Source organism: Gobius niger (genome assembly GCF_951799975.1).
Source record: "Gobius niger genome assembly, chromosome: 3".
Lineage (NCBI taxonomy): Eukaryota > Metazoa > Chordata > Actinopteri > Gobiiformes > Gobiidae > Gobius > Gobius niger.
The window spans coordinates 20,804,082-20,829,880 of record NC_136854.1 but is presented as its reverse complement, the minus strand read 5'-3'; the positions used below and the strand labels follow the sequence as shown (position 1 = coordinate 20,829,880).

At 40.6% G+C, this 25,799-nt stretch overlaps 1 protein-coding gene across 1 annotated transcript in view; it reads right to left on the bottom strand.

Moving 5' to 3' along the window:
• ctnna2 (catenin (cadherin-associated protein), alpha 2) overlaps positions 1-25,799 on the bottom strand; it is a 237,820-nt gene that overhangs the window by 173,635 nt on the left and 38,386 nt on the right. The window contains exon 7 of the mRNA XM_079553918.1: positions 20,973-21,176. Within this exon, the coding sequence (XP_079410044.1) occupies positions 20,973-21,176 (204 nt within the window). The remainder of the gene's footprint in view (positions 1-20,972; positions 21,177-25,799) is intronic.

Here is a 25,799-nt window from a genome sequence, read left to right as displayed (position 1 = left end):
AACAAAGAAGTGGCCCTAAAGGCACTAAGCACAATAGTTTGTAAGTGCTTTTAGGGACAAGTGTGCCTTAAGGACACTTAAGAGAACGTACTCGATAGAGAGTGAAATCCTCAACATATATTAATGCTCACTTAAAGTGCAGCGGAGAGTCACCATCGCCCTCCGGTCCTTTGTGAAGCACTTGGCTTTTGAGTTTGGTTTAATTATAGATTGGGGAAAAAGTGGGCAGAACAGCAAATACTACATTTTCTATATTATTTTTTTTATTGAAAAACAAATGTTACAATTCAACAACCCGCATCTTCTCATTTGCATAATAGCTTGGAAGAGAAATAATTACATATAATGGAAACAGAGAACACTCACTGTTTTGTAGGTTCTAGAGAGTGTGGCATTAAGGAAAAGGTCTCAAAGCAAACAGCTCAGTCATTAGGAAAGTGTACTGTTCTGACAGCATTGTGGACAACGCTTCTGAAAGTGCTACAGCTGAAACCATTGCTTTAAACACACTGTGCAGTGAACTACTACATGTTGTGTGGAGGCTGTAAACGACTGACTGACCCATAAATGAAATTGATATTGTTCATCTTTTTTTATGCCTCACTGTAGCACCTTTTACAGAAGCCGAATAGGAGACAAATCTTACAGCTTACACAAAAGATTATAGCCTTAAAAAGCCAATCCACTTTTGTTTCACTACTTGCTCCCATGCTGACTCAGAACCTGCCAAATTTACTGTGGGGGCTTTTAAGGCGAGGAATTAAAGGAACGGGGCGTCGAGGCTGTGTTGAATAATGGCTCAGACCTTGAGTTTGACTAATGGCACTGGGTTTGCACCTCAATGGCATTCGTTCATGTATTCATTGTGCTATTTATTATCTTAGTCATTCATTCACTCGCGTGTTTCAGCGACACCTCCACTGGGGTCTATCCTGTGTAAAAAATTGCTCACCCTATAATTTTAGACCAGTGCTCCACAGCATTTTTTGGTTTAGCGGTTCATATTTCAGTCTTCTATCAAAAGCAAACACTACTGTGAACTAAACCCAAAAGCAGCATCGATTTTTTCCCCCCCCCCAAAAAACTGTTCAGCCCTGCCATCCACTGAGGTTCAACGGGTCAGGTTGAATGGACTTCTCGGCGTAAATCTCTTTACAAAATGGCCAGGTCAGTCACGAGGGACTGAAATGACAGAAGACTAATGCCGTTAATATGCAAATCAACCAGACACAGACTGCGGCTTCATTTACTTTGATGGAGGGAGCTCATCAGGAGCGAATGAATTTCAGTAGATAAAAAGGTAAGATATTTCTAATAATAAATGCAAAACACTGACCAAGACCGATCTAATTAAAGCCTATCGCACAGCACATTGAGTGAATGTTAATAAACTTTAATGTTTGTGAATGTGTTTAGCCTTGACAGCTCAGACAGGTGACGCGGGGAGATGTTTTCTCTGCAGAAGTGGATAAAAGCTTTGAGTATATAAACTGGCAATGGTCTACCATTTACCCAAATACAAACCAGTGACCTTAATGTTGCAAAAAGAGCACGACTTGAGTAACACATAAAAAAATCCTTAAGTAATTTTGAAGTGTTTTCATCCATGTCTGACCTTCTGCTCTTTCAAAACAGACAGACAGGTCTTATCTATAATAGCCCCAAAAAGCTCACCACAAAGAGGCTTAGTACACAATAGACTTTTAAATATAGTTCTTTCTCAAACTTGTAATTTAAATAATCATCTTCTGCTGGACATTTACTTTCCATCAGTTCATCGGTGTCCGGCTGGGGAGAAAATCTGCATAAAAGCGATCTACATTTTTTTTAAAAGAAAGAAAAAAAATGCAATGATGGAGCAAACTTCCTCTTGGGCGTCGGGCTCTGGTCATGTCTGCATGTAAGAGCGATGGTGTTTGCGGTCCTGGCAGATTGGCTACATGCTTTCAGAGGCGCTCATTTGCATCACGGGGATGATTTTATGTTCAAGTGCTTTTTGACTGGTGCAGCGTTCCATCACACTTGCCCGCCGACTGAAGCTGAAGCAGGCATTCTGCCAGCATTAGCGCTGAAGCAGATGACTGGCTCCTGTCTAATGGAAACATCACGTTCAAAACAAACTCAATATACACTATCCCCCCCCCACTCAAAAGGAAAAGAAACTCCAGACTGCCCCCCTCCCCTGATTCAATCTATACTGTGATGGGCTCTGGCAGACGTTGCATTTCTTTAGTCTTGGCTTGGCTCTTGTATTGGGGGGAGATTGATGTCTACGGAATATAATAGAGGCTGGACGAGCAATTCAAAATCCCTGACGGTGATGAAGTGTCTAAACAATAAGTAGCCAAATGGGATTGATGACAGTCTCACAACCTTGACCCCTTCGAATTCATCAAACAGTCGAGCAGCAGGGTTTAAAGTGGCAACGGGCCGTCACGACGCATCTCTGAAGAAGAAAAAAAAAAAATCTACTGTAAAACACCCGACTCCCCACAAATACTTCTCGCACATTTGTCTCCAAACAGGGGATCCAAGACACTTTCCAATGACCTGACCTACATACAACAGCCAGCATGACATTATAGTTTGCAGCTAACAGCAGTTTTCCTCCATGTGTTCGCAAACATATAAATATATAGAGTACAGATTAGTTTAAGCAGCAAGACAACCCTGTGTCCTTATGCACAGGGATTTGGAGGAGAAAGGACTTTTGGGATTAGGTGGAGAGGGGTTTTTTTTGTTCCCGCAGTCAAGAGCTTAGAAAGTTTGCAGCTTTTTGTGATTTTTTTGTTGGGTTTTTTTTTGGTGGTGGGTGTGGGGTTTTCCTGGTATAGGTATTCCCAAAATGTGTTTCTTTGCTAATAAGTACATATTTCAAACAGATAAACTGAAATTGGCGCCATATTTGATGTTTTTAACCAGACGTGAACCACTATAATAGAGAACCTAAACAGAGTACGGAGATGATGCCAAGTCATCATTGACATTGCCATGGCTAGTGGGGGGGGGGGGTGATTTTGTGCAAGGTCGTTCATCATAATTTCTTCAGTATGTCACATAAAGCAGAAGAGCTAGAACTGTGGTCTTTCGTGGTCCAGTGGCATTGACGTCTGTTCAGAGAAGGGTCGTCGTGGAGTCCAGCGGAAAGTGTAGTGAGCAGCTTCAGCCATACAGATAGTAGGGAGAGACATTTATTAAATTGTCCGAGCCGGGACTCCAACCGACGACGCCGAGGACAGAATAGCATTCCACTGTTTGTGCAGCAGCGTTACCCACCAGGCTATACGCTGCACACTGACACAGACTTCTTTCATAACAAGGAGAACGTGCCGTTTCCTTCCCGCTACAGTCTCCTTCAAAGCAGAGTGAGGGACATTTGTAGTGTATAAAGTCGGATGAATGTGATTTGACCGTCGCATTACAAAAGATCAGCTACTCATCAGATTTAAGATCCCAAACTGAGGTGGTCTTTATCACAATTGGGGGGGAAAATAACTGTGTTGTTTAGACTGTGGTACAGGCACACACAAAAAACAGATTGGGGTAATTTTGTCCGGAAGTCTAAACGTAGCGGAGTAAAAGCAGCAGCTCTTGGGCTTATTGTCTTTTTTTTTTTCAACAAACAAGTCCTGTGTAGTAATTAATATCATCTCTTTGTACCGATATAACGGATTAACACAAGGCACCCGTCAGGCTTAAGTTCATATGCACTGATCTATCAGAATGAAATTATTTCATACATGAATACAGAAAGATATAACAGATTCCATTTACTGTAACAATCTTTAATAATAGAAAGAAAATTGTTCTGAAAAATGAGTAACACTGACGTATTTCCACCAAAGTAGACCATGTACCTTTGTTCTCTCATGTGGGGACAATTTCTCCCTAATGGACTATTATGGACTCCTAATGGCTGTTATTCACACCTTTATATAAAAAACCTTACTCTCTGAAGTGAATCTGCTTTCCCTTTCCTCACAGATTTATTTACAAAATTTAATATAACTTATTCACTTCATTTTGAACATTTACATAAAGAAATAAGTGCATAATCAGCTATTCAACAGTTGATCCGAATCAGAATTGTTTTTACTGCCATGGTAATCACCAGTTTCATCACATCGATCGTGCAACAAGAAACATAAAACATATAACACAAAACTTAGTTAAATAATAAACTATAAAAACTTTAAACTTAAACTTAAAACTTGAAACTTTAAATTACAACACTATAAGACGAAAAAGGCATGCGTAAGAACATTACATTTTAACTATGATAAAGACAACAACAATTTGACACAGAACAACAGCGTGAATGCATTTACAGATGTACAGGTGCATTGAGTGCTAGCAGCAGATATGAGTGTGGAGTTGACATAGAGCAGATTACATCCACGAGTTTGCAACTGAGTTATTGGGTCTTGTTTTTGTTCTTGAGTCTGATGATGGAGGAAAAATAACTGCTCATGTGGCAGCAGGTAATGGGTCTGTATGGACCGTAGCCTCCTGCCTGAGGGAAGAGTGGTGAATAGTCCTTGTCCAGGGTGAGAAGGGTCAGCTGTGATCTGATCCACGCGCCTCCGGGTCCTGGAGTTGGACAGGTCCTCCAGAGATGGGAGCTCACAGCCAATCAACCTCTCAGCAGCTGTAACGCCGGGGTACCACACGGTGATGGAGGAGGTGGACTCGATGATGGCGTGTAGCACTGCACCAGCATCTTAGTCGGCAGCTTAAGTTTCCTCATCTGCTGCAGGAAGAACATCCACTGCTGGGCTTTCAAATTAGACTTCAGTCTCCAAGAGTATCTCCAAAAGTGTCCTCTTAACAATAAGGAGCTGATTAAGAACATCTGTTCTTTATGATATGGCCAGAATTAGAACATAATGTTGTTCGTTGCAAGATTTCCGTCAAAACAGGACTTTGAAATGTCTTTAATTGCTGAACGATTTTGTCAAAAATCAATATTGCAATTTAGATTTTAATTACATTTTTCTTTTCATTAACCAATAACTTTTTGTCGCATAAAACTAAAATAAATATTCCCAAACATAAGCCTCCATTTAGGACCCATGAGGAAACCGTTCTAACTTCCCTATCTCATTTTAAACAAGTCTATGCTCAATACAAGCGGCACACAATCTTCATCTCTGTGTAGGACTTAGACAAACGTCCAGTTGGAGGTTAGTGGTTAGTATTTTGATGACACAAGGAGCGCTTCTGTGAGCAGAGCAGGGGAAGCGTACAGAGGCACATGGCGAAGCGCACGTCGGTGTCTCTCGCCACTCCATTCACATTCACTCATCCACACATTCGGCCATCAGCTGGCATGGACCAAAATCTCGTGCCTCATTTGGAAATCTCGTTATGTAATATCACGATAAAATAGAAAATGTGATAAATCGTTCAGCCCTAGTATGTATGTCCACATTCTTATATCATATATTCTCAGTCTTAGCTACCTTTAATTCTTTTACATTCCTCCGTCTGAACGTTTCCAGTGTAATTGTAAATGTCATTGTCCAAATTCAGCAAAGCCATGAAAGAATTCCCAAACAATCTGCTAACCTGTAAAATGCCTACATTTACCATTATATGTACACAACCAGAAACATCAAAATGCTTTTATCGTGTGGGCAGCTGCCGCCAAACTGCCAAAGAGCTCAAAGAGAAGATACAGATCCGTGAGCAGAGAGCACAGATTGTCTCGACTGATTCCGCCTAAATTGTTCTCCTTATCTAAGAGTGTGGCTCATCAGTGTTTTGACAGCTATTGTGGAATATTAAGTTGCCCGTGCTCCAATTAACATAATACGTGGCCTGGGTGAGGAAGCACTAAGAGACGCTGCTCCAAAGCTAAAAAGCCATTTTGGCCTGTGCGGCTCTAAACAAAGCTGGGTCATTTGTAACAGAGCCAGATTATCTGGTTATGATCCAGTTATCATTGCTCTGCCTGACTGGGCACAATTGAGATGGGCCTGTTTATCAGTTCGAGCTGCTGCTGCACTACATTTGCTTTGCACCATCACACCTCCTCTTCAGCAGGCTCTGCGCCTTCCCTGCTCCTGTGTGCTCTGGTGCATTTAGTAAACACACACACGACATGATAAACTTATGGACACAGCAGGTGAGGATGTCTCAGCGCCAGAATATATGATCAGAATGAGGAAATACCCAGCAACCAAGTGTTCATGAAGGTCACTATAAATAATGTGTTTTTGCTGCCACAGATTACATGCTTGTTTCATAATTTATTTTAACACAAAATGATAATAAGGTACGTTTCCAAAACCTTAAAGCCAGAATCAAATCAATCTAAAGAGGCCAAAACAACACAGTGAAACAATAAAAAATATACATATTTCTCATTGTTATCAAACTAGATTAAATAGTAATTCAAGGCATTTTTTCCAAAGGGAACAGCATTGACTTCCAAAGTTAAGTAACATAGACCTGAAGATGCTCCCATTCAAAGCATGTTTACCTCATTGTTCACATTATTAACATGTCCCAAGTAATCATATTTGGATTCTCTTCTGACGTGCTTTTACTTGATGACATTTGCCAGCAGTGAATGTTTAACAGTTTAGTGACCCTAAGTGGGACATCGGTTTCCTGTGCCATCTGAAAATCTATTAAGGATTGCACATCATAACGCTGATTCATCCACTTAGCTGGACTGGCATGTGGGACACACGACTGTTTCAAAGTGTCACCAGCGCTTCCAATGTCAGCGGAGGCATGGACAGGGGCTGTAATGGACGGTTTATGATTTATGGATGTGTGTACACTTTAACAAATAACCTTTGAGGCGTCTGCAGGGCCAGCCCCGCAAGTTTGATCTTAAAACAATAACTATACGTCTGGTTAGAAGTGGGGGAACCTGCGGGTCACTGGTGTTAGCCTATGCGGTTGGGAGGGAGGTGATAAGGCCAAGCATGGTATGATTATTTACTCCAGGCTGTTTACTCGTGACAGAGTCTTTCAAGTGCAAGGGTTAATAACTAGCCATGACCTCAAATCAACACTGACAGACCGCGGGGGTCCATTCTGCTGGTGGAGTCCGGGGCAGCCCATTCTGAAGATAAAACGTGGACAATCAGTTGCGCTGTCAAGTGATTTCTAAAGCTAACAGGGAAGAAGTTTTATCATTTACTCAATCATCCACATACAAATCAAGAATCCAGTGTGTACAGCCTTTCACTGCATTCATGGTTTAAAAAAAAAAAACACAAACACAAAATAATCTAATGTCTATGAGACTCAAGGCTACTTTTTTTGTTTCAGCATCTCAATCAATCACAGGGCAGCAACAAGAACTTTTTGTTGTTGTTTGTTTAATTTTATTTCATCGTTCTTGAATGCACACCAAAACCTCCCTTTTTCTCGTGCTTCATCTTCACTATTATGTACCGTTAATTGAACAAACTCCTGTCAGTCCCTGTTCCTCTCCAAGTTTGTCAATAGAAAGAATTTGAATGCCCAAGAGAAGCCTTGGCCTCTCGCTATAATGACTAACACTTAAGTGATAAAATATTGTTCAACCATGCGCGCTTTGCACAATTAAGCCCTTATAATTGTGCAAGGCTTATTCATTCTCACACTGAGCAAACGGAAATGCATTTGATTAAAAAAGAGACCCAAAAATGCCTGAGTTTACAACTGCTTTCCTGTGATGCGTCATTGTGCTAATGACGCACAGTAATTAATTAGATAAGCAAACGAAGCTTTTGACGAGCCCCGTTTGGGTGACTGTTGGACTGGGGGCTAATGTAACATTTCTCACAGCCATTTCCAACTAATCCACAAATGTCCATCTCAACGTTAAGCATGGCCTGTTCGGATCACGAAGAACAAGAAGAAGACATCAATTTTGTATTATGATAATTTTTCCTTGCGGCATGTACAGAAAAAGTGTGTTTTTGAAAATGCTATGGTGAGATTTGTGTACTCTTTATAATTCGCTCTCTGCGCTGGATGTTCTGGCTGAAGGCGGATCAGGTATAGCACAAGAGTTTGCTTTCTAATTATAACATCAAATACAGAAGCATAAGTACGCATGCAATAAAGTCTGTTCTGAATTTTATTTGTATTGCTTTTAGAGCGTTTTATCTCCAATACATTGTGTGCTTTGACCCGTGATATAAAAACTATACAATGCCATCCTATAAAATGTAAATGCACAGAGCAAACGAGTCCTCTTATACGCTTGACTTAATCCCATCTCCTCCATACGCAGTGGAGCTGAGGGTCTGCATGGCTTCAGGGCAGAATAGTTTATGTGCCACTGTACGTGCATGAGCGGTGGCATGTACACATCACTGGGACAGCTTGTTGCAATGGTTCATGAGGACAAAGAGGCGACAGCCATGAAAAAGGAATCAAGTGAGGAAACCCGATTTCCACGCCATGTAAATCTGAAGGACGTTTATCATGGTGAATGTGTTCCCAGCCATTTGCAGCGCTCACGCGGATTGTTCAATAACACGTTTGTTGTCAAAGGTTGATCAAACTTGACAGGACATCTCAAATCTTGTGTTCTCTTGTTTTCAGCAAAAATGTGTCTGATGAGACTATCATATAGGGAGAACATTTTTACACGTATAGAGGTTTTGTTTGCTGCTCCACATTTCTTGTCAGATTTGTCAGAAAATGAGCACCTTTCATGTTTATTGTGTTGTACTTAAACGGCAGTGTATAACTGTACTTGTATCTATTTTAAAAGACATTAGTTATTAAAAAATTTCAAGGGTTTATGCTTTCTGGAAAATACTGTAAGACAAGACAGACAAAATGATTCTCTGCTTTGTGGCCACAGTTTTTGAGCAGCCTGCAGAGCTTTGCTGTGCTTGTGGCGAGGCCCAGTGCAGTGGTGTAAGGTTGTGCTGTTGTAAGGTTAAACTGTGACAGCGACGCAAACCCTTGCGCTTCCGGCGGCTGATTCGCACATACTTTAGTGGTGTGATTTCCACATGCTCCATTTGTGCTCATCACACATGATTACTCTGCGTTATGTGGGATCCTCTTGCTAAATGCATTGCAGAGATGAAAGGAGAAAAGCACAGTGGGCATTGAACTAAAGGTCTAATCGAGCTCGCCATAATGGACACAGCCAGGATCTAACTGCATCTATGTATAGACATGCCAAAGGAGAACGCTAAATAATGGAAATATTACCAAGCAGATGCAGAGTTTATTTCTTGCGAGAAATAAACTGCCAATAGATTATCAAAGGAACCAATTGTTTTCCTTTTGATACTAGACAACTATTGATTGTATTGCTTTATTCATTTACTAGCTGAGACCCGGCCGTCGCTAGTCTCCACATTTGATATTCTGAGATTATGAGTGATCACAAAGAAATGTCCAACCCGTCACACAGTTCAGCTGTAGACCAGCGGTTCCCAACACATTCCAAAAACTATGGCCACTACAAATGTGTAAAAGAATGAAGGCCAGAAAAAATTTCAAACAAACTGCAATTGGAGTGTTTGATGCACCCGTGCTCCTTTCTTATAAACTACAACGACAATATTTTCGCTAAATTCGGGGAACAGGATTCAAGAGACAGTGGAATAATTATGGATAAATATTAGGGGTTCAGCTCTAACGGTTTGGTTCACGGTGCAGGACCTGTGGTTTGGTGCATCACGGTAGTGTACCATAAAAAAAGTAATAAGTTGGTTTTGAAGTGAAATAGCCTAATGATCGTTGTTAGACAGTATTTATAACCTTACAATAAAATTGGCAATGCTTTCAAAGCTGCTTTAGAATAAAATGTACCTCAGGGCTCACAATACGTGAAAGCAAAATAGAAAACAAATGGTACAGCAGCAAGGAAAAAAAGAAAAGAAAAAAAACTACGCAGTGCAGGCCATGCGCTCGTTAAGTGGTAGTTTCATTTTCGCTTTTACTCACACGGAGGATAAATCAGTCGGAGCAGCGCGTTTGATTAGAGGCTCGTGTTTGAGCAGGTTTTGGGCACGCACGCACACACATACACACACGCACACACACGTACACATCGCCCTGTTTGGATGCACGGGCACACATACATACACACACACGAACACACACACACGCGCGCACACACACATCGCCCTGTTTGGATGCGCGCACACGCACGGCAGTCAGATCTCGTGCACTCGCGTTGTTGTGACGCCGGGTTGTCCTCGGACAGCAGCACCGCGGTCCATATGGACCCGTGGCCAATGCCCACGGCCGGTGGGACCGTCATGTGGGGGCCGGCCGCGGATGTAATAATAATAATAAGAGTAATATTGCATTAGTCTTATATAGCGCTTTTCCAGACGCTCAAAGTCGCCTAACAATTTGGTGCATTATTCATGGACAGGCAACCAGTCTGCGCACATCAGGCCCCAACACCAACCACGCACTCAGTACTGTCGCCAGGCTTCCTGGTGTTCCCAAACGGTCTCCCATCCCAGTCCTAACCAGGCCCTTCCCTGCTTAGCTTCCGAGGAACGGTCTCCCATCCCAGTCCTAACCAGGCACTTCCCTGCTTAGCTTCAAAGTCGGTATGGGAAATAAACATGGCGGCGCCCAGGCGGCGCCCATTGAGATTGTGTTTTCTATAATAGATTACCAGGAGTGATAGATCTACTTTTTTCTGTCAGTTGTGAACAAAAAGGGCTCTTACAATCAAATAGGCAGGCGAAGGTGGAACGTCGTTTTAGTCCACTATACAAATCCTCTAATGCAAATTAGGTCATCATCATTTTAGAGTCCCCCTGAGATGCTCAACTTCAAAAACGGGAGAGGAGGGAAACGGAGCACTTGTTAGCGGGTGAAAGTACAGATCAGGAACCTGTGGGGGAGTATAAACCAGAGATGTGCTTAGAGGCAGCACAAGGAATTCAGTTATTAGCTCACAGGTGTATTATTGAATTTAATGTCTAAAACCAAGCAGAGGCGGTTATGGTAGAACATAACGGTGTTTGTCAGAGCCAGTCAGACTGATAGGAGCACTTTTAAGGAGCAAGCACACACAGCCAAACAGCCCCGACTGTGCGTGAGAGGCTGCTGCAACTGTCGTGGTCAGGAGCCGGCGCAGTTCACAGCGCGGTCAGTTTTATACTTCTTTATGCTTTATGGATTTGACTCATGTTACTGAAAAATGGGAGTCAGCAACTCTAAACATTTGGAGAAGCACTTTTTCTCCTTCAATAGATGCAACTGCATTGTTCTTTTTAAAGAGCCGTGGTAGTTTCTGTGCATGACATTTGTATTCTTTATGTAAATTCGCTGTCCCCTGAACTAGCAGATGGTAGCAGAAGCAGCAGTAGGATTTATCATTGCCCCTATATTACAGGTGTATATCTGCATTTGATTAATGCAACCTCCCCGGGCAAAGGAGCAGGTCTTAAACACAAATTTAGAGTTCGTGTCTTTTGACAAATGAGGCTCTTCTCCCATGGACATCTATTCTTAGCCTAACGTCAAAGACCCAATTTTTACCAAAATACCAACTCCTCCATTTATTTTCAAAAGGCCAATACTGAAACGTTTCCATTTTAATGCATTTATACATTTGTATAATTTCAGTAGAAAAAGATGGATAACTTTGTTAAAAGGGACTAGATGGAAGTTGACATTGTTATACTCACTGCTGCCACCTCAGGTCTTACGCATAACTGCAGTTTCTATATTAAGCTCGTGCATGACAGCACTTCGGATCCGAATTAACAACTTTTTGATTGACAGTGCAGGATTTTGTGGTGAACAGGTTTGGGCTCATTCTACACATTAATACATTACTGGAGCAAGTAGGGGGTGGAAAATACAAAAGTTTAACATTTTTAAACTCCGTCTAGTACCTTTAAAGGGACTATAAGGAGTTTAAAAATGTTAAAATTAAGTATTTTCCTCCCCCTACATGTTCCAGCCATGTCCTAATGTGTAGAATGAGCTCAGACCTGTTCACCACAACTGCCTCTAAAATCCTGTACCGTCACTCAAAAATGTGTCACTTCGGCCCGAATTGCCGTCATGCACGAGCTTAATATAGAAGGTGCAGTTACACATATGGCCTGAGGTGGCAGTAGTGAGTATAAAATGGCGAACTTGCTTCCAGCCCCTTTAAGGAAAATGTATCTGCTTATTATGTTTGTCAACTCAACTGTGAGATCCTGCTCAGCCGTAATCTGGAGAGTTGAGAGTTGAGAGCTACCAGAAAAAAATATTAATCAGTAACTCTCACACTTGGACTGTTATACGCCTATACAGGCTTCAGCAATAAGCTGCAACTGTTCACAAAAGTTGACGGACATTAATAAAATTACATAAACATTTTTCCAGTAAATTGATCACATAATGACCAAGGTACTGAAATCATAAACAAAACATACAGGTTCTACTTAAGCATCACACAACAGGGAACTTGACATTCAACACACTGGTCCAAGTTGAGTCAAATCTAGCAGCTTCTCTCTGCTCTCATTTTACCGCAATATTACACAACGTGATTCCAAATCGCAGATGCAATGGAGCGACATATATATTTTCTGGGGAAAAAAATATATTTTGGCAAAATCGTTCAGCACTCTAATACAAACAATGGCACACAAGTGGAAAAAGTAGTAGAAAAAGGGGCATTGAGTTGCCTTGTGTACGAAATGCGCAGTATAAATAAAGTTGCCTTGCCTTGCTGAGGTTAAGAAAAAGAAAGGTATTAGCGACCCATGTGTAAAACTGGACAAAATTTGTAAAACATGATATGCTGACAGATGTATGTGTCAGCCAGCCAAGATTATGTGTAGGAGCTTGTGCTTGCTTAAAAGGGAGCCTTCTGGATGTACACTTTGCAAACAATAGCTCCAAAAGGACTAAATGAAGACCTCGACCTGCGATCATTTTAGTGGTGTTGGTGGGAATATTGCATCCTCAAGCACGCAGCTTTACCTACTTTGGATGTGCGTGTGAGCTAAACCACTGACGGTGACGCTATCAATTTGTTGTGTTGACTAATGTGGGCCAGTCCATAATCTAAAACTCTTTGGGCTGAAATTAGGTTCTAGCACACCACTGCTTGAAGAGCTCTCCTTTACGGTCTTTATCTTCACTGAGCAAAACCTAAGAGGTAGCAATAAGGTAAAGTCAGGTAAGTGTGTTTACTTTATTTAACCCAGTGGCACTGACGTTTCAATTTAGCATACATTTATTTAGATAGTCGTAAAAACAACAAAGCTCTGCATAAAATCATAAAAGCTCAGTGCAACAGAGAAAAAAAGGAAAAAAAAGTTATTTTTCATGTCAATCCATTCCAGTGGCAGAGATAGCTTTTTGCCCTTTAAATAGAGTAATAAAGCTTGTAAAATCAATAATGTATTATAAAAGAACAGGGCAGAATCGTGCGTCCATAGACTACATGATCTAACAGAACAACAACCAGTTTCTTTTAAAGGTCACTGAGCTATGAAGCCGTTCAAAGAAACCCTTAGTCGCTTCTCAATCTTCAGTGACAGTGGAGACTCATATTCCTCCAATGTTGGAGGTAATTATTATCATCTCGAAGCCATAAAAAAACATTTAGATCCTTTCTACATCTAAGTAATAGCTTTATTAGTGGGACCAAGATGAGTTTGCGTTTGTTATATGGATCCATGGGGTGTAATGAAATCAGCCTGTGTTGCAGAGTAACGATATCATAAAAAGGAGACACGGACTAAAAATCAATGTGATTAATGTGTCGCTTGTTTTTCTGTATATGAATTCAAACAACTTTAAATTGATTGGGTGCTACCGTCTCAAGCTAAGCAGGTTATTTCAGGTTACTGATATGGCAACTTGTAATAGGAAGACTGTTGAAATACATCTACATAGTTAAAGCATCCGTTCAACTAGGACTGAACTGAAATATATTCACTTTTTCTTATCGCAAGGTAACTGTCCTCAGATTGTCTTCCATTGGACATGTTCATACTTTCCCCCCACTAAAAAGACGTCAATGAGATGTATCACTTCACAACTCCAAGAAGCTCTCAATAAAGATCTTTTTATTCCAATTAGTACTTTGTTATTGATGTCCGTACTTAGTCACTCGATGAGCATATAAAAACATGTGCTCATCTCCGCTATAAATGGATGAAGAGAGCAATTATGTCAACTTAAGGCAAAAGCAAACTGGATATGCCACTCACAATGGCATGCACTTAGTCATGGCGACGCATGCACGCATCCATCCACAGCCCGGAGACATTTAGATGCACAGGCACACACCGACTGTAGCCTGCATGCTTGATTTTCCAATACAGGGAGCCCTGCATCTATAGCCTCAACATATGTAGCGGCTAATGCAGTTAGAGCTAGGTCTTTGCTTCCATGTCTACTCCCATAATAATATTAGGGTTGGTTCTATACATTGATCCAGCTATCAATGTCAATCATGTTAACGCAGCTCAAAGCCCCGAGTCCTTGCGGCAGATGACGGGAGGAGAGAGAGTGGAGATCTAATGCAATAGGGCTTCCAGATCTGAGAGCTTTTTATTACATTAATACGTTCCTGGATAATTCTATCTCATCTCCTAATATGCCTTGGTCTAAAAACCCAATTACAGTCTAATCTATCTGATCACCTCAATCAAAAATGGTGACACAGAGGCGTCCAGATTGCCATGTTCTGGCTGCTCACTCCCACCTCCACGAGATTGTTCCTTAGCAGCCGAGCATTGATAATGTAAATGAGGACTATGGTGCATTGCATTGCCTCGCTGCTACACGACAGAGACTAGAGATTTATTAAGTCCCAATGGTGAACGCATGAGGACAAAAAGAAAAGAATGGGATTAACAGTGGTAAAATGACTTGGATTGAGTCTAATATTGGGCAACCTGTGATAGAAGTAAACAAAAACATCTAAAGAAAAAGAGAACTGTCTGACATCGTTTCTGTTTGGAACCAACATGACAAGAGTTAATAAAGTGAATTATGACAACAACTAAGAACATTAATTCTTATTGGAATATTTCAATTTTTCATTTGAATAAGCTTCATTAGTGTAACAGCTGAACATTGTTACAACTTCCATAGCCAAATTTGACAATAAAGTGTCAGGAGATGACGGAATGAATGGAAACATCCCAACTGTTCTAATATAACGGCTGGTGCATCTAAAATATCTATAAAACAGATTTTCTATATACAAATGTTTCATCTTATGTATATATGAATTGCCAAACAAAAAACTATAATGCCAGATACAGTCGACACAGAGATATGTTGTGGACATATAAGTTATTTGCTTAAAAGACTTGGCTTGTGGCAAAAAATAATGGCCTTGGAATAGTTTCTAGTCACCTAGAGTTGAAGACCAATGCCATTGAAGCAGTATCAGAGGTTTGATAAGACACATTGTTTAGTGAGCACAGTGGATTGCAGCTTGTCGTGTGGCACATTAGGTGCTGACAGATGGGATGGAGGGCATGGGACGCTGTGGGGACCCAATGATTTATTGCTGGCCTGGGATATTTAACGGTGTGCCAAGTCTTCAGTGACTATGAAGGGATAACAATTGTTAAAATATCAGAACAAAGCAATCAAAGTCAATAATATATATGTAATCAAGTGGATATTGATTACATATTGTAATTTTTTTATTGTTTTATTTTTATTCTTACTTTGAACTGGCTTAAATTCCCAAAAGAAAATACTTAATAGTGGCTTGCTGTTAAAAAAGCATTTTTGTATTAAATCACAACTGTTTTTTTTTGTGTTGAAAGACCGTATGCTAAAAACAGATGTTGAAAGACACACAAAGCACGTACAACATTCATTCATGAGATTCATCTATAAAAAACTGGGTTCCTACAATCTGGGATTCCGAGAGATAAGAAAAGTAGGACAGCCTTCATGTAATGAACATGGTGGTCGTGCTGTAGACAGGCAACATTGCAAAGAAAACTACCTTGTTCCCAACAGTGTTACCCCTGAAAACATTTATATTCTGAATTTCTGCTCACAAATCCGCTGCATTTTTTTTTGTCAGTAAAACGTCAGTGTTATTTTCTGTTGGGGGTTTCTCCTTGAAGGCTTCCAATGCTCCCAATTAGCCTTTAGAAGCCATGTTAAGGTAAAGTCACCAATGCAATTGTTCAGACTGTGCCCTTCGGACAGCTTTGGGTGTCAGACAGAGGACCACAACAGAGCAGCGAGGGACACGACGAGTATCGATTGGTTTTGGCGTTTTGTCTTTGTTTTCCTCTTTCCACATTTCTCCCATGGTGGCCTCGCTAATCGCTAATATTGTATCAAAGAAAAGTGTATTCAAATTCTCATGTTCCATGACACCCTTTATGTTTTATAAGGTTTTCAGCTATGACAGGCAACAGCCCTGAGGTTTACAATTGATCACTCCATCCTCCTACCCTCACCCTGCCAGTCAATGTTCCGACTTTACCAATATGGATTTGAAAACAAGTCAATATGCCAATATCACCTTGCAAGACTTCATATTCTTCAAAAAAACAAACGGACATTTCCAAAATTATCAGAATTCCACATTTATTTACAGGTGCACTTCTGCCAGTCAAATCGACCACAAAAAAATAATAATTTGAAAACATGTCCTTTTTACATATATGAGGACATTTTAAAGTTTCTATAATATGCTTTATTTGGGCTTTTAAAAACAATGCATATACCTATACAAACTGAGTTATATGTAGCTATAAAAAAAAAAAGACTTGAAACAAAACGCCACTTTAGGTATGTTTTTAATGAAGATTTGAAAATATAACTTAAAGCCTCAAGGGTTTTTAACTACAGTAACCATAATGGCAACAGCAGCCGAGGTGCACTTAAATATATGCTGGTCCACTGTTTACTGCATGAATAAATCAACACAGAGTAAAAAATACATTTTCAATATACAGTGCATTTTACATGTACTGTATACCGTTAACAGTGTATTCAATACTGAATACTTGCAAATACATTTGCAAATGAGAGCTTGAAAAACATGCTGTTAGGAGAGGTTTGTCAATGGTGCAGTTACGCCTCCGTGCACAGGTCGTTGCCAAGGCGATTGTTCAGAAGTGACATCGAGGATGAAGATTTCAATGGATTTAGTGATTTGGAGTGAGATCGCGAGCTTGGTATGTTCTTTATGCTATTAGTTATCTGTACTGTTTATGTGACGTTATTATCCAGACACCTATTTAGTTTGTTGTTTATGCTTCATGTAGCTAACCATCAATGTGCTACGTTAGCATACCGTACGCCTATTCAGCCCGTTGTTTTTTCTACACTAGGTATTTTGTGGCTGGTGCGTCTTATACTCTGGAGCTACTTATAGTCCAGAAAATATGGTATATTCTAAATATACCATACTCAAAATGCGTATTTTGAATACATAATGGCGGTACATGTATTACGTTACACATTCTATTATTTCTCTCCTTCTTTTCCACGTTTTTCCAAAGCCAAGACAGGGGCCTCTTCATCATACTGCCGTGCAATTCCATCCGAGTTAACATGACGTCTCTCTTTGCACTTTGTTCTGCCAGTTACAAGTTAGATCTGTGTAATGTGTGAAGTAGGAGGTGATGAAAGATTATCGTGGGTTCAGAAAGTTTTCAGATAATTAATTCTATTTCATTGCAATTTCATACAAAACCATATAAATGCCTTAACTTTTTAGGGAGTGTTATAACATACAACAACTGTAGATCTATTCCATTGCTTTTAACAATGATAGAGACTATGGCTTGTGGTATCATAGGTTGTATCATGTGCAACAAATGTACCTAATCTTTGTTTGTGTAGACAGTCATTTGAACATTTGCTGTGCCATATCTCCACATATTTACATAGGAATAAAAAGCAGAAACATGTATGTGATCAATCAGTTTGTTGTTGATTGAGCCTCCTCGATGGCACCTCCCTGAGGAACTGTGTGTGCAGGACAGCCACCAGTCAGCGCCTAATGACCACGCGCCTGTTTGGTTTTATGTGCCACATTTAGCTAACAGGGAGATTAGTGTTTCTGCATCCCACACCCTAAACCATCCTCTCCACTTCTCCCAGTCTGTGCCCTCCAGGCTATGGCCAGAGCTACTGGCTACACGGCTATATTCCGCCCAGCTCCCTTGACCCGAGCTGGTAATGCGTTATACGCCCTGGATCAATTGATAGATTGGCCCTGTCGCAGCTGCCGTAACTAAATCAGCTGCTCCTGATGATTCAGCACCAACCGGGGAGCCGCGCCTGCTGTCACCAATCACAGATCAGTAGCCACTCAGACAGGTATGGACATTCCCCTGTCACTTGAACCTAATTTATAGCCAGCTACCTCATTGATTAACCTTGTGCTGTGGTTTAAGCTTCCGATAAAATTTGTGTGTTGGGAGTGGAGAGCCGTTTTCGACTGGGACCAGGGGGCAGGAAACCTAAAGGAAATTGTTTACGTTACTTCTGTAAACTCTGGGCTACATGGAAAATAAGGCAATGGAAAAGTCGCTATATATGTAGTTATATTTTCATTCATAACATCATCTTTGATTATTTATTCTACAGTGGTATAACTATTTTCTGTTACGTCATTACACGTTGCGTTACATATTTATTATCAAAGTTGTTTTAAAGGGAAAACAATTCAGCATTTTCATCCACATGTTACCAACCACAATTCTCCTTCCCTTTTTCTATGTTCTACGTCTCCTTCACTTCTGCAATATGGACTTTTTATGTTCAAAAAGACATTAGAAAAATATTATATCAACGATTGACACTAAACATTATTTGGTTACATTCACAACTTTTTCTCGTCACTTAAACAGGACAACAAGCTCGCGATTAAAATTGTCACAAATCCAGTGTCTTAGACCTTCACAAACTTGTTTTAGTTTTTTTATTCTAGACTTCTCCCAAGATTATGGATTTTTTTTGTTTTGTCTTATCACATAATTGTCAGAAAAATCGAAATAAGAATATGCTCTCCACTAGAGGTATATACTGACCTTCTGAGAAAAAGAAAACAATATATATAGACATATTTTTTCAGTTGAGCAGCTAAACTCCCTGCTACATTCAGCTCTACTTGTGGATTCAGCCAGGGAGGATCTGAGCTGTGAAGTGGGAGCATTTTGTTCTTTGCATCTGAATGATTTACTCCCTGTTCTTTCTAGGATAGCTTGGGGCTGTCAACAATCTCCCAGCTGTAGCCTCCAAAACACAACTCAAGGATCCAATGAGCCAGTGCTGAATTACTTAAGGAACAGGCGTCTGTGCTGCAATGCTTTCATACAGAAGCCATTCTCTGTTGTTTCATGATTAAAAATGAATTCATTTGAAAAAGGAAATCTGTATATTTATCATATTTACTATTTACAACAGGTGCGCTGTAGTTCCGAGCCTGATCTTCCATATAAACCTGAAATATACTGTACATTATCTAGTTTTGTGGTAGACATGCATCACGTCGATTACGGTGTGTCCAAGTTGAACAGAAGGTACTGAATGTAAAATGGAGCTCAGGGAGTATTGATCAGCAGGATGGCCCATCTCTAGACTATGAACACGGTCACAACGGGGAAAAGTCACAGGGACCAGTCCTGTCATGCTCTGTACAGCAACAACAATGCAGTTTTCTTGTGTGTCAAATTTAGCTAGATAGGACTGATGATTTTATACTGGAAGATTTAGTGAAAAATATTACTATAGTTAGGGCTGTGCAATTAATCGAATTTCGATTATGATTTCGATTATTACGCTAAACGATTATTACATTAGCATAATCTTTTTTTACAAAGCATTAAAGCAAATAATTACATTATTTCCTGCCACTGGGATTATTTTCCCTTCGCATTTCATGTGCCATGGCTCCAAAACAAACTGCACTGTGTGATGATGTCGCGCTGCTCAGTTTACTTGCACAGGTGTGAGGGCTGGCCAGCAGGGGGCGGGTGTGAAACAGAGACCTCTCCTTAATCGAGGCATTCTTGAAATCATTTGTAGTTTTATGACTGTTCAAAAAACATAAAATATTCAGCATAGCAACAAATAATCGTTTGAATAATCGTGATTTATATTATGGCCAAAATATTTTTTTCAATAATTGAGCAGCTCTAATAGTAGTGGGCCCAAACCACCGGTCCAGGGACCGGTACCGGGCCGTAACGCATTGGTACTTAATGTGGTACATGCAGCTCCTACGTCTGGCTTTCACCAGCACCACCAAGAGCGCCTGCCCTCTCCCTTTCGCATTCTCCCTCAGCTTGTGCTAATTTCTCCAAAACTCCATCATGCTGCAGCCTCACAACTTTTATTTGCATTTACATCCTTTCACGCTCTCACACAGGACAGAGAGCTGTATTTATCCCACTGTGAATGGAACCATCCTGAGAGAAGAGAGAATGTACCAAGGTTCCGCTGCAGCACGCTGCGATCAAAGGGCTGTGCGCTACGCTTTAAAAACGTGACCCATATTTGTCTAATTATGCACGTGTGCTGGAAACTGTGTTTCACAAAAAATTGAAATGACCTGTGGGGTTCCCCAGGGGTCGATCCTGGGACTCCTCTCATTGATGGGGAAGCACTTTGAATCGTCTTGTGTATAAATTCTGCTCTACAAATAAAACTTGCCTTGCCTAGACTATATTGCAAATTCAGCAATTGGCAAGAAAACTACACCACTGTGAGCAATCTGCCTCATATTATGACCCAGCCCAAGAGTATGGACTGGAATTTCTTGGTGTTGTCTATTGGTTAACCCCATGCTCACCAGTCCATGACAGAATGAGATAGCTTTTTCACCAGATCGTGACTTTGAAGGACACTCTGTGATATGCAAGATGTCAACATGACAGTAAGCAGTTAAATGTGCAAGGGTTTATGTAACAAGTGTGGGCCACATATAAAAATGTACATTCGTCATTGTTTAAGAATGTAGTATGATGTGTGCAGGGCCTTTAAGTGTATCAAAGACAGCACCTGATGAATATTAACAAAGCACTTACATTGTTCATGTATTCACTCAGCAGGTCTTGCAGGGCCTGCCGGACTGCGTTGCACTCTGCCACGATGCGTTCTCTGCGATCGTCGCGTGTGCAGGAGGAGTCGGCCATTAGTGCTGCACCGCTGATGATGCTCTCCAGGCGCTCCTCCAGAGACGGGCGGAAACGTGCCTCGCTGAATGTCAGGGGGTCCAGGATGATCTTGTTCTGGATGGCACAGACAGGTAAAAGGTCAGAGCTATACTATAGGATCAATTGGACTCAGCAGTGACCAGTGGAGGATTTGGAAAAGAGGACACAGGAGAGGCTGATAGAACAAAAGTGGAACATGTTGTCCTTTGCATCTTTTACCCCTGTAGAGAATTTGTATTCCAGGTCTTGAGTTTGTCTTTATGTGGTCAATGATATTGGTAAATTGATTTGGATTCGTAGCCATTTAGTTTAATTCCCATTCGTTCTGTCTGTCATACAAAAACACAAATGGTAAAAATGTAAATCAGTGATGTCCATTTGAGCATGTGTCATACTTTGAACATACTGTAATTTATCAATTTTACTGCCTTGACGTTGAATCCGAAATTATCTACTGCTAAGTTGTTCACAAAACAAAGAGAATTCTCTATCAGTGGACAAAGGATTTATAGCTCTGGCTATTCCAGTATTTCCTCCTTAATAGAGATTGATCATATATAAACAAACGCATGCAGAACCAATTAGAGTGTACCATGTATATGTTAATTGCCAACAAATGGTAATTGGCTGCTCATTTATTCACTGTTGATATCCAGCATCTCATCCTCCACATGCAGACAGGGCCACGCCACCACAACCTCTCACTGTGAAAGCCACTGAGAAGAGCCTCAGCCGCTCGCTGTGTTTGACACTGACGACCAGAGGCTGCATGTGGGAGGCTGTAACCATTCTCAGACATAAAGGCTGTCCTTGGTACTAACTTGAAAGCATCTCAATTGTGTAGCTCTTTTCTTGGAGGCCTTCAGTCTTGACCTTTAGAAACCTTCCTCACAAAAGTGTTTGGTGATTCTAGCAACTAGCATCAACAGCTTTTGGTGTTACTAAAATTAAATAGGTCATTTACAGCCGTTTGAGGTAGAATATTATAAGAGGCATAAACAAGCTTTGCAGCTTTGTCTCAACAATAATCGGTCTTCTAATCTAGTGCAGATCAAAAATGCAGACCTCAACTATCTCACTGGATGAAACAAGTCAAGTGTGCTTGAGAGCAGATTGGGTGTTTAAACTCTAAAGCTGGCCTGGTCCTGGGGCAGTAGGGCACACTGTTAAATGATGCGGAATAAGACCAAAAGCAGAAAGGTACGTGGAACGCACTCACCATTACCTTCAAGGTTTTCTCTGCAGCTGGCAACAAAAATGTGAGAGTCCACATTTGTTTGCAATAGAGGCATCAACGCTAGCATTCATTTTAGCCAGGAATCACATGGTATGGGTCAAGAAATCGATTGACAGGTACATTTGGTTAAAAAAAAAAGAGTTGATTTTGAAGCATATAGCCTATATATAGCCATATAGCCTTATAGCCTACAATAAATCAGGCAGCTCCACAAACCTAGATGGCACATGTAAACGAACTTCATTGCTCTGTACAGTAATCCGTATGTTCCGTGGTCTCGCATTGTACATGCTCTGTATGTCAACATCAGAAAAAGAAACACGGGAACACAATAAAGCTCGTTGCATGAGGGAGATCACTGTGGACAGATACAAGGAAGAGAACATGAAGGAAGTCGGAAGACATCCCCTGAAGACCCTGCTCCATTGTTATTCCACACAGGATGTCAGGTTTCAATTATCAGTGGGATTGGGGATAGGCAGAGGAGAAAGAGCTGCTTGGAAAGAGCTGCAAGGATTTCAACGTAATTGGCAGGTGCCAGTTGGAAATGCATCATTTGAGCCCATAATGTTAGTAAATACAAAATCCCATAATCAGAGCTATGAACAAAGCAACACTACACAAAAATATATTTAGAAAAAAGGTTCTGTGATGAACCAAACACATTTTTTAAATATATATTTTATTTTTTTTACTTCTCAAAGGGGGAAGGATTTGTTTCATGTGCATATTGCTTGAAGCTGAACGACTTAATTTAGTACAATGACTACAGGCAGGGTTGTGTTTGCTCCACAAAGGGTGAGGTTATTAGTTTGACCCCACTTTGGGGCTCTACCCACAGGGACTGGACGTGTGTCGCATCAGCCAATGTCAAGTGTGCCTCAAGGGAACAAGCGGTATTTGACTTGTACTGTGAGAAGGAAGTTCAACATAGTCTTAAGCATGGCACTGTCTTGCCTCTGGTGTCCCTATCCCAGAGTTCAGGAGTAGTTTGCTTGTGACTGTTAATGTGTTTGACAAAGCTGTAGCCACACTGGCCCCAAAGCAGCATTAGTCATAGCCTCCACTCTCATTGATTAATCTAATGTTCCTGACTCAGGCTATAGCTCCAGCTCTTGTCCAAGAGCAGGGCCAACTTAAAGCAGTGCAATGACCACTGTAAGCAAGGTGTAGACAATCAGCAAGATTTAGTCAAAATTGTTAAGTACTGTGTATCCAAGTTACACAAAACAGAGTAGAATGCCTCATTCAGTCAAAACAGCGATGGATCTGCACGGTGTATATGCAGCACACACACTGAATGCATCATCGTATTTTATTTTATTTTTAATCAAAATGCAGCTACATTCACCATATTAGCTGGGAAATGACATTTTGATGTTTATTTGAGCATCAAACATAGTATGAGCTTAAGCTAGTTAAAATGAAGACCATCTGTTTATTTATGGTCAGATTTTGTTTGAAAACAAAGTGGTGGAGAGAGCAGGGAGAGACATTCAGCAACCTGTCGCAAATTCAAAGCATAGCCTTTGTTATTATTGGTTGAATTACATCCAGACATTCTTGTCTGCAATATCACATAAAATATTAAAAAATAAAAGCCAAAGTTTTACAGAAGTTTTGGATGAGTTCAGGGTGGGTATCCAGGAGGCCTAGACCTCAATATGCTTACCTTGTATTTCTGTGAAGAAGCTATTGTAAGAGTGTCACAAGAAATCTACCTTTAGTAGTGTGGTTAATATTTTAAGGGCAGCCCATTTCTTTACACATATGTCATGCAAGTTAGGCAAGGCTGCATATTTAATACATGGAAACAGCAGGAACTGTGACTAAAGTGATCTTGACACTCAGCACTTATCTCTGATGAATCTTTCATAGGTTTAATTGGGGTACAGACATTTTTGGGTGGATGTAAGAGCATGAGCTAAGTGTGTAAACCACAGAAGTCAAGTGAGTCAGAAGCTAGTGAAAGCCGGAAACAAAATCATGCAATGAGATTGATTGTTATTTGCATCCAAAATAACATAAAACACAATGCTGCATGCTTAAACATATCACCATGAAGCGATTATTTTAATATTGCGGTCAAAAACGTGGGTGAACTGTAACTGTTGAAGCAATTACATGCTATCATGTTATGTACGGTTGTATTATGTTTCTCTTTGTACAAAAAGGCCAGTTATTAAAGTGGGCGTATAATGCCTTTTACAAGTATCAAGTAATAATTTCAAATCCATCTTAATCCCTATCTTGCTTTTTTTTTGGTTGGATAATGCTAAATAAATCTAAAACGGATTATTTAAAGTTTCCCTTTGACTTGGCTTGGCTTCTGGTGCGAATTGCCTCTACCCCCCCTTCCCTTTAAGTTGACTAATAATACACCTAGTGGCACATCCTGTCCAAGTAAAAGACATTGTCGTGGCATGGCCTAACATACACAATGCAATCGCTATTGAATTTTAATCTGATTGCGATTTCAATAAAGATCGATCTAAATCATCACGTGGTGTGTTTTCATCAACAAATCATGTAAAACTAGGCAGGAGGAAGTGCCCACTTGTTTACAAAGGGAAAGCGTCTGTAACAACTGCTAATGGATTGTTTTACCACAACTGGATAGTATAACAAACTAATTTAATCACCTTAAGAACCGTCGTCCTTCTGAACACAAACAAACCCTGCAAAAACACTCGACATCTGCGGATAGATGGAAAAGACGCCACAAGCAGTATTTTTGCCGGACTCCGCAGATGGCCGCAGCCAAAGCCGCGGCACTCTCTGATAAAGCCTTGGGAATTACATGAACCAAACAAGAAGTCAGGCACCAGGGAAGAGGATCCGTTATATTTAAACCTGCGCTAACGTCACCAATGGCAACAATACGGCAAAACAGACACACGTGGAGAAACTTTAGAGGATCACGGAGGATATTTGTTATTTCTGAGTAGGAGAAGACATGAAGTGGTTAGCTTGATGTCTGAAAGTGAATTGTAAGTTTGTCTTTTTTTCTTAACATATAAATGCATATTCTTTTATGTACAGTACATAGCTGTAGCTGTTATTGCGTGAAACAGCGTGAAGTTGGAAACTGTACAGTGTGCTAACTCTCGCTTCTTGTTTTTGACATTCTTCAAACCCTTTCACTTTTTTGCGGCTCCATTGCAGATGTTGTGTAAGCTGTGTGGAGGCAGGTAAAGGGGTGAGACGGGAATATTGTGTACTGTGAGGTTTAGAGGTGTCCAGCTTGTCTTTGCTTCTGCAGCAGGACAGAGTTAGCGCGCAGTTTCGAGTCTGACTGAACCATCTAGAAAATGTAATAAAAAAAACGAGATTGATCAATATGGGGAAAATAGTTGTGTTCAAAATCGTCAAGCCCTGGCAATCACACACTACATGCTACTTCGGAGTTTATGTACTGCACATGCCCAACGCCTATTAGTATGCAAAAGTTTACTACGATG